This window comes from Myxocyprinus asiaticus, chromosome 12, assembly GCF_019703515.2.
Source record: "Myxocyprinus asiaticus isolate MX2 ecotype Aquarium Trade chromosome 12, UBuf_Myxa_2, whole genome shotgun sequence".
NCBI lineage: Eukaryota > Metazoa > Chordata > Actinopteri > Cypriniformes > Catostomidae > Myxocyprinus > Myxocyprinus asiaticus.
The window spans coordinates 8,679,824-8,690,346 of NC_059355.1; the positions used below are offsets into that span (position 1 = coordinate 8,679,824).

Consider the following 10,523-nt stretch of genomic DNA (forward strand, 5'->3'; position numbering starts at 1 on the left):
GTATGCGAGACAAAAATTGTCATCAGCACAGTTTGCATGCGGCCCAGATTTTCTCGTCCTGCGGATGCGGTTCTCATCTGTGCACATTGTTGGCCTATGTGCCTGCCATTTAACTGTATTAAAGAGTATCAAAAAGCAGCTGTTGTGGGCATGCGTCAAATGCGTATTCGCTCATGGTCAGAGTATTCTTTGAAAGGCAACAATCCGAAATACAGAAAAACTAAATATACCTGGGACTTAAGGTAGCATCCTAACTGCAATGTAACCTCATAAATGACTTATTTGGAGTGCTGTACATAGGCAGCAACTCCTTGCGACACATGAATGGTGTGCCTTAAGTTAATACCGGCACTTGGCTCATAGTTGATTACAAATTTGATGTTGGCATGTTGCTAAGCTAACAACACAATAGTTTTAAATGCAAGTAATATGGCACACGCGCACACATTGTGTAAATATAACTTTTACATTTGAGCTCATCACAATTATTTCCTTTTTAAAGTCGCGCGTAACTGGCCAAGTTTTAAAATTGCTTTTTTTTTTTGGCGCATTGTTTTATTGACATGCGAGTAGGCGGCACTGTTTGAACGGATGAGCATTTGCATTACCAGCACAATGTGGTCACGTACATTTTCGACCACCTCCAAATCTCAAAACGTTTTGGACCCTGTTTAGACCTGTATTTAGTGTTGCCCCATTTCAAACGGATCGGCCAAAATGCGTCTGAATACACCAGGTCAAATAAACGTGCTTTTTTTGCATCTTGTGCAGGAATGCTACATTTTGACGAAGCTGTCACAAGTTAAAAGTACTTCTGTTATGTTCTGTTTGTTGCGCTGCTTCTAGTTTTTTTTTGAACGCAAGGACGCATACGTGTGAATGGCTTCTTAGGATGTCTTTAGAAGATGTTGTTGGCTTCTGTTTGCTGTCATCATGTTGGAAGTGTGTAAGTGATATCTAAAATGCTGTGTGAGTAGGAGTAACACTGTAAACCACCTTTCTCTGTACAGGATGTATCTGGATAAGGATATCGTGATCCCGACCGAGATGGTTCATAAGTACAGTGATGTTGCTCTGGGGCACATCAATGCTGGCATCAGGGAACTGCGACGGCTCTTCCTGGTGGAGGATCTGGTGGACTCGCTCAAGGTTTGTTTCTTTCTAGGGGAACAGAGGAAATAAAAACCTGATTAAGCTCTTTCAGCTCACCGACTCTCTTAATTGAATTGGTCTCCAAAGCTACACTCGGACTGAAGACTAAAAAATACATTATGTATAATCGGTAGTAACCGATAAATTGGCCAATAGTTTTTAAAAACAATTCATTTAATGTAAAAAATTAATTTTCCTTACCAAGACGGGCACAGACATTGAGGCTACAAGAGATAAAAATGAATAAAACCCCAAAAAGCAGTTTATTGTGCAAACAAAATCCCAATAATAATCAGAAAAAATAAGATTTGGTGCGTAAAGCGAAACTTTTAACAATAAACAAGCCGGAAATGCACTGGAGACTCTTATTTTGAAATGACAGTCAATGCACAATGTAAGTATATGCCAAATGAAAAACCAGTATATCACTCCACCTGTATTTTGGACACAACTATTCATTCTTTTATATTACTGTTTTCCACATTTTAGAATAATCAAATTCATTTAAATCTATGTAATAAAACAAATAAAAGTATGTCCCGTTATGTAGTGACAATTGTTTTTAAAAGTATGTTTTTTTTTTTTTTTTTTTTTTTTTTTTTTTAGCTTTGTCAAAGCAGCCACAATTTGCCTAGATTACAGCTGAACAGAGCCTCGGCCTCCCTTTTGTTTTTGGTAGGAATTGTTGGCAGTCAGGTTTGTGGGTTTGCTCAAGTGTAGCAGGAAGGGGTCACGAATGTCTCTACAAAGCAGCCTTTGTTGACCAGGCTGAGGGGATTTGGACTGGGCTCTGACAGGATAAAAAAAATCTTGCCAAAGACACAGACCCCTCTCTCTCTCGCCACAGCAGACACTGTGGTTTAAATGGCGAGTTTATTGAGGGTGGGAGTTAGATTGGGGGTTTAAAGTATCAGCTGTGGTCTTTCGTTGTAGAATGGTGGTCTTTAGTCATGTGATTCACAGTTTTAGACCCCTGTCACATGACCATGCTTGCTGCAAGGTTGAATGGCAGCGACTGAATAGTTGGACTACACCTTTCACCTCCCTCTGCGTTGTTGCTCTAATGTCCGGGGTTGCCATGCTGAGAGCATTCCAATTCTGATGAGCGAGCCATTCAAAGAGCTATCCATTTGTTTTGTCTGACCGGTATACGCTACAGTTTGTTTTTTCTAGTTTACTTATTGTGGCATTTGGGGTCAAACTAGCACATATTGCTATCTGAGATGACAAAGGTTCCATAAACTTAAATCTGCAAACTATGTGACCTAATATACCAAGATGAAGTAATTATTCAACATTGGTGGGCAAAATGTAATGGTTTAAGAATAGTCTATTGAAAATCCCATATTGGTTGACCACTAATCTGACAGGGTTCCCACGTGTCCTGGAAAACATGGAATTTTGCAATGCAGTTTTCCAGCCATGGAAAAGTCATGGAAAATTTGAAAATACCTAAATGTCCTGGAAAAAAAATTATTTGTTCAGGAAAATATTTCAGCATAATAAAACGATTTGATTGTTGCTAGAAAGGTTTCCGTTACATGTACAAAAATATGGTAACAATCACTGATATATATATATAATATAGAACTGTTTATGATGTCAAAAAAGTGAAGCCACTGCGCCGCCATATTGCTAAGCCCAAACATTCCAATGTCCCTAATGACATAATAGGAAATCATCTCATTTCAGCAAATAAACATTAGTCATTCAATCACCGATTTTATATCTGAAATTTGCATGTACATACCTACAACGCAAACGTCCTACACATGTAATTATTTATTTAAAGTCAGGAAATTTTTCTTGAAAGCCCAAGTGAGTTGTGTATCTATATCAAACAGTCTACCTCTAACAAACTTAATCAGCGAACAGATCAGCTGAATGTAAACAAGTTCACTGAAACTGAGGTAAGATACAAACAGACATTTTCAGACTTATTTATTGGGAGCATCAAAGTGTTTGATCAAAGTTACTTATGTTTTCATCAAAAAGTGGCTTTTTCTCGCAGTCACTTGAATAATAGCGCACACTCTCTCCCTCTATCACACGTGCAGCGCAGAGAGGGAGACACGCAAAGGTGCTTAAAATTAAACTGATATGCTAGGTTTAAATGGCAAACGAACACCTTATTTATATGTATCCATGTATGACTACAGAGAGCACTTCAGTATGAAAACAAGCAAATCCCAGGCATTTAAGGTGATTTAGAAATCCCGGTATGACTTTTTTTAAAGCCCTGTTCGGGGGTACAACGTATTGTCACCCTAAACAGCTTTTCCTACCTTTGGTGATCGTTGTGCTGCACTGATAGACTGAACACCAGGGCAGGTGAATGCTCTGACGTCGTGATCCGGGTATATCTTCTCCCTCTTAACAAATATTATCCAGAACATGCAAATTAAACATTAAACATGATTGTCACTAGAGGGCGAAATGTGACTTGTATCTAGAGATCAGAGACTGTGAAACGGGGGGGCCTGTCAGTAATTGATGCTCTATGACCGTTTGGGCATACCAAGATGGCCACACAAACACTTCCGGTGGCTTCACCTCCTGCTAGCAGTTTATCGTTGCGTCAGCGATCCATTATTATATATATATATATTAGTGGTAACGATCGAATACACAAATTCATATTGTTTTGTCACTGCCGGCAGCTGCGCATTGTGAAACGACATCAACGGTTGAGGGCGATTACACCCTCCATGATTGATTACAGCTGCGGCCAATCGTGTGCTTGGCAATCGCGGTCCAACTGAGGCAGATTGCTTGACTGGGTACAGCTACAGCCAGTCGTGTGCTTGGCGCATGCACCGTGAGATGTGGCACTCGTGAAACTTCTCATTCATAAACAAACTGAATGACCTGGTACATGTACCGACTGAATGAGAGGGGCATGTTGTTCGTTTACTTCAGCATCGGCATGTGAGTCTACATTGTTCATCACAGAGAGAAAAGGGTGGAAGAGCTATTAATACATAAAAGTGACTGTTTATACATGTTGATGGGCTTTCACATGACTCGCATCAGCGCTGCCGAATACATTGAAGTCTATGAAGTGACGCGTCAATGCAATCTCGGCTCCAACTTCACCAGTGTTTTTTCACACACTATTTTGCCTCACACAAATGATGTCTTTGAGAGTACAAAGCTACAATAAATATTTTTGAAGAGATATTGAACGTCTCATAATTTAAATTACCTTATCGTTTCCGAGTGTAGGAAAATTATTCAGTACATCTGCTTTTGTTCTTATGATGCTTAAACATTCTACTGAATTCAGTAGATTTGACATGCAAATTTTAATAAAGGAGAAGGTAAGGATCTTTTTGATACTCATTATTAGACTGTTATTGTTGTCTTTTTGGATGAAAAGTCATGCTCTGCAGTTCACAAACTGAACTGAATTAGATCTGCTTTGTTCTTATAATGCTTAAATACTATAAAGTCTCTTGGCAGATTTTGGTCGTGATCATCTCAAAATGATTCAATGACTCACTCATTGCACATAACACCCTCATTTGTTACCACCTAGTGGCATCTCCAGAAGGGGTCACTGAACTAATCAATTAAGCAAAACTGAACTAATTTGTAAAACCGAAGCCACGCCATGCCAAAATACCCTTTTATTTTTTCAGCTAAATCTGCGCAATTGTGCAGATAATTTTCTATACTTGAATCATTAAAATGGCTTAAGTTGGTGCTTTTACCTGCTTCTTTAAAAAAATAACCCAAGAATACATGTTCGTGGATCCGTGATTGTTTTTCGAACTTTTTTTTTTACCCTCATAAGTTTGCATCCCTGTGAGTTATAAGCTTTAGACAGCACCAGTAGTGTGTGTTGCGTTTGTGTGTGTGTGTGTGTGTGTGCGCGCGCGCATGCATGTGAAGTAGATGACGGAGCAGAGCGGCACCTCTTGTACATTCTGTAGCATGCAGCGCATGTGACAGTATAATATTTAATTAAATTACATCATTCTGCTGTTTAATGAAAACACTTGGCCATATCCAGAGTTTTTTATTTTTATTTTCAAATTGTCATTTATTTAATCTCAACTCACATCTCATATAATTTTGCTAATGACAGCATACTGTAATATGGTACAAAAAAATAGCAAAAAGATATTATACCGTTTTAATTTTTCTGGTATCGCGATTAGTTCGTTAGTAGCGGTAAACCGCGCAACCCTACTGGGTTGGTAGCATGGTGGTTCGGCCTTGATACTTCGGGATGTGAATTAATTTTTTTAAATTCAATGATCGGAGTCAGCTTACACCGCGGTTACCACATGTAGTATGCAGAAAACACTGAATCTAGGCATAAAGATGACATTAGCAATAAAATGCAGAATGTCAAGGAATATGACATATTTGGACGAAAATGAATGTTTGAATGTACAATTAATCCAATTAAAATTATGTCCTAGTGTGATAATTAAACTAAAGTCTCTGATTTAATTGAATAAATAATCTGCAAGTGATGCGAATTAATGTGTAGAGATGGCCGCTCATACGGTGAAAACACCATCATAGATCATCACGCGTGCTCTTGTGTGCGAGATGACCGAGACAGAGTACTCTGAAGTGTGCAGCACATACAGACTATGTACTGTATTTATTCAGTTAAATCACGGCTTTATAGGGATTATTAATCACACTGGGCCATGTAGTGAACTGCTTATCTGGAGGTGAGAAACTACTGTCAAAACGCACAGAAACGGCAAAATAAAAGCTCAGTTTAAATGGACGCTTGTGTTTTTGCTTAAATATTACACTTGTTGGGCACATGAAATGTCCTGGAAATTTGTGCCTTGAAAAGATGGGGACCCTGTCTGAATATTGGTCAGATTAGAGTCTATGGTGGTCATGCCCCGTTGTATGATTGCAGAAAGCTCATCAGATTTCCGTAGAATTGGGATGCCTAGCATTCATACAATTCTACAGGTATTCTGCCCCTTGTTTATTTATTAAATAATTTGGCTAATTCATAAATGCTTTTAGCTACAGGTTGGCCTTTTTCCACGAAAATCAGCACAGAAAATGCATATAAGTCAGCTTATTTGTATGCTTCAAGTTAATTACAGTAGAACTTGAGGTTACACAAGCACAACGTGAAATACGGTTAACTTAATATGCTTTTCCTTCTTGAAATAAGCGTTTTTACTCTTACATCAAAATGGAAGACATTATTAAAAAGTAATTCTGCATCGTAATGAAAGCACCACTAACATTAATGTTAAATCAACACCTCATGGCTTTTCTTGGCGTATTGGCCCACGTCTTAAACGCAGGGCAGCCCAGTGGCCCGAACTATCCGTGTAAGGAGATTTACTGCCCTGTGCAGGGGGGTGGAGGTTAAGGGGTTCTGGATACAGTTACAGTCAGAAGCCCCCTGCCCTTTCGCAGCTCTGGTGGTCAATTCCATCCCAGCATTCACCCGCTCTGTGCTCAGACAACTATATTGAGTGACGTGTCCAATTACGAGCCACGTTTATATGCTGGTGGTTTTTAAATGGGCTCTGTCATTTGTTAGATCACAAAGTTGTGGCTTTATTTTGAGTTCGAGTGGAATGCAGCTGTTGTTTACAATGTAAATTGTATTAAAATGGAGAAATTATTATTTTGGAATTTTAAAACTAGATTGTTAGCATAAATCCATTACAGGCACCTTAAGGGGTTAGTTCATGCATTTTAATTTTTCCACCAGTCAAGACATAATTAAGTTTTTCATTACCTTTTTCCCCTCTCAGAATTGGCCTAAAACTTGTGTGTGTGGGTGGTGTTTTTTTTTAATGTTTATACTTCAAATCTACTGGTAACTAAGGTGGTGAAAAAAGACGATAAATCGGCCGATAGTTTTTAAAATCTGTTTATAGAATGATAAAAAAAAAAAAAATCTTAGTGTTACTATGACTGGCACAGATATCGAGGTTACAAAAGTTATTCTAACTGTAGAATCCACCAGTGCCAGTACCTGCCACAATGAAACAAGGAAGATTAAAAGAATGTGTGTATACAGTATCTTAGCTTAGTTTTTTGCTGATAACTGATAGTTCCATAAGAAAAATATCGGCACTGATTAATCTGTAAAACTGACATATCAGTCTAGCTCTAGTTTACAAACTTTCTTGTATCCCTGTTTAATATGCAGAGGCAACAATAAATAAGCCATTTGTAGGTTGATGTCTCTGCAAAATGTCATCTTCGCATGTGACTTGCGCAATAACGTCGCTAACGTATAAATATAACGTTTTAAATAATGTATTTAAAATTTATAGTGTCAGAAATCCAACAGTTCTGTAAGTAGTCATTTTTGCAGTTCAGTTTTACAATAAATTGTGATTTTATAATAATAATAATAATAATAAAGCTAATACATGTATTTTAATTGGTAAAAATGTTACAACTTGTACTTTTATGGTAAACTATTTTTAATTAAAGTGGAAAAGCAACAAGCTGTCGTTCCCACAAGTCTGCGTGATCTCATTTGATTATTTTATTGAAATTAGTTGGGCGGGTGGGGTGTGTGTGTGGGGTGTGTATGTATATATATATATATATATATACATATATATACACACACACACACACACACACACATATATATATATGTGTGTGTATATATACATGTATATGTGTGTATTGACATACTGACATCCATTCAGGCAACTTTGCTCAGGACAGATCGTCAGTTTGGTCACACCATATTTTTTTGGTCATAATATGCAATAATGTTTTATGTCATAAGTAATTTATGCATTTTATCAATTACAATATTCGATTGCTTAGACTCGGCAGCTCAAAATAAAAATCATTGTTGTAGGCTTACCAAAGTGTATCAAGGTAAGACGAGGACAGGGTTTTGAACACTGATTTTGTTATTTTCATTTTTTTATGATAATGGAGTTTTGTTAATTGTAACCAAAAAAAAAAAATCGTTCAAGTCATGAATCTTTTAAACATTTCTCCTCCAGTTCAGCTTTGTAAAAAAAAATGCATTTACACATGCAACAAAAAAAAATGTTGCCTCTAGGCAATTCTCTACTTGTATGTTGACATGTTATTTGTTTTTCACCTTCAGTTTGCAGTTCTCATGTGGATCCTGACCTATGTTGGGGCCTTGTTCAATGGTCTTACCCTCCTTATTTTGGGTATGTTGGAATTTGGTTCTTAAACCAAAAAATGTCAATGAACGTATTTGTTAAAATTGTGGTACTTGTCTAAATGGCAGAATATCAAATATTACATTTATAATGTATCCGATTATAATTTTTTTTTCTTCCACCCTGATAATATTTTCTTTAGGTCTCATTGGTGCTTTCAGTTGGCCAGTCATCTATGAAAAACATCAGGTATGTTTGCTGTGTTTCTATTTGGCATGAGAAGACAACGATAACTTCTGGCTCAGCCCGCTGTCACGGTTGATTTAAGTATTTATAGGAGTCTTCAGTGATCATGAACTATATCTTAAATATGTAATGTATACCTGAATGGTATAATTTTTCTCTATCACTCCTAACACAGGCACAAATTGACCATTACTACGGACTGGTGAACAAGCAAATCAAAGATATAGTGGGAAAGTAAGTGTTTTCATATCCTGAATTGCTTTCCTCAATGAACCAGCCACTATATCCGTGTTTTACTCTGGTAAATGTCCGATTATGTGTGTTGTGTTAAGAGAGATCCTCCGTTTAACACAATTGTAGACCAAATAAAGGAGTTTGTTCCTGTCTTATAATGCTTTCTCCTTTGTTTACTCATCATTTACAGGATCCAGGCCAAGATTCCCGGAGCAAAGCCGAAGACAGAGTGAAGAAAGTTTGAATGAAAAGTGATTAATGGTGGAACAAGAGATATGATGGACAGTATCGTGTTTGGTTTGAGAAAAAAGGCCTTAGACGATGCAATGTAAACCTTTTTCCCCTCCCCCAGTGTTTGAAATCTTAGCATAATCAAGAATTGTTTTAAACCTCATATGAGTTTCTCTCACGAGCAGAGTCGTCACTGTCTTTCCAAGTAGATCTAGCTCTCCATGTTTGAAGTAAACACAGCTACGTAACACCATTACAAAGTATAGTCTTGAGGAACTGTTGTTGAAGGCAGGATTTGATGAGGTTTTTCCGTTGAATATTCGGTCAGTGAAGTGTTCACCTTGTTTGAAGGCCATTTCAATTCATTTCTGTATGATAAAAGGGAGTGAATTATTTTGGTTATGAAGTTCCTTCACGCAAGTCTTTTGTTTTTAGCTGATTTTTTTGTTTGTATTTGCGTGATAGAACAGTGGTGTTGTGGTGTAATCTAAAATTGAGGAGATTAAATCATCGTTAAAGAAGCATCTAGTGTTCTGTAGGAGTTTTATTTCGCACAGGGATCTGTTAAATATTACACCCATATATCCATTCACATTTTTAGCTGTTTAGTGAAAAACTAAAAATTAAATAAAGGCCTGTTGCCTCATCACCATTTTGTTGTGTCAGAATCAATCATTAGCAGAATTCGCCATCGTGGATCGAAAACCTGAAACGGCAAACGCTCTTAAACTCGCAAATTCAAGCACTGTTGTTCATGCTGGTCATTGTAAATGATAATTCAGTTGTGATGCAAACATGCTAAAGACTGTCTGTGGAATGCATTGTGAAAAGTAAGCCAATAAAGTATCAATAAAGCTTGTAGACAAACAATTGTTGTTTTTTGTTGGTGCCAATACACCAGTGGTTCCCAACAAGGGGTATCCGTAAAAAGGTTCTATGGGAAAAAATTTAATTTTGCTAAATGTAGATTTTGATTTTGCTAAGCCTATAAAACTGGAATTGACTCTTAAAGGTTATATTAAACTACTAAGATTAAAACCACAAGTAAAAAAAAAAAAGAAAAAAGTTTTATTTAATGTTGTTAATTACACAATTCAGTTTGATGGAATTAAGAAATTGAAATGAGCAAATCTTAAAAATAGGCTAAACATTTTTTCAAGTGATACTAACAAATATTTTGGCTTATTTTAATTTTTTTTTTTTTTTGTAATTCAATTAGATGGAATTTAGTTAAGAAATTGAAATGCTTAAATCTAAAAAAAAAATTAGCTTATTAGTAGTCACTTAAATATGTTAGCCTATTTTTAAGATTTAATTAAGACTTAAAATATTTAGTTTTTTAAATGTGATTTTGAATCTAGATTAAAATGACAGGTAGTTGTTAATAATAATAATAGTGGATTTGTAGCAGAATGTATGTGCTACTTATATATGTGTGTAATATATATATATATATATACAGGTGCATCTCAATAAATTAGAATGTCGTGGAAAAGTTAATTTATTTCAGTAATTCAACTCAAATTGTGAAACTTGTGTATTAAATAAATTCAG

At 36.5% G+C, this 10,523-nt stretch overlaps 1 protein-coding gene across 3 annotated transcripts in view; it reads left to right on the forward strand.

The window, feature by feature from the left end:
• rtn4a (reticulon 4a) overlaps positions 1–9,839 on the forward strand; it is a 28,895-nt gene extending 19,056 nt beyond the window's left edge. For all 3 annotated transcript variants that reach the window (XM_051711438.1, XM_051711439.1, XM_051711440.1), the window contains exons 3-7: positions 1,011–1,149; positions 8,237–8,306; positions 8,461–8,507; positions 8,680–8,738; positions 8,929–9,839. In XM_051711438.1, the coding sequence (XP_051567398.1) occupies positions 1,011–1,149; positions 8,237–8,306; positions 8,461–8,507; positions 8,680–8,738; positions 8,929–8,971 (358 nt within the window). In that variant the 3' untranslated portion in view covers positions 8,972–9,839. The remainder of the gene's footprint in view (positions 1–1,010; positions 1,150–8,236; positions 8,307–8,460; positions 8,508–8,679; positions 8,739–8,928) is intronic.
• Positions 9,840–10,523: the final 684 nt, after the last annotated feature.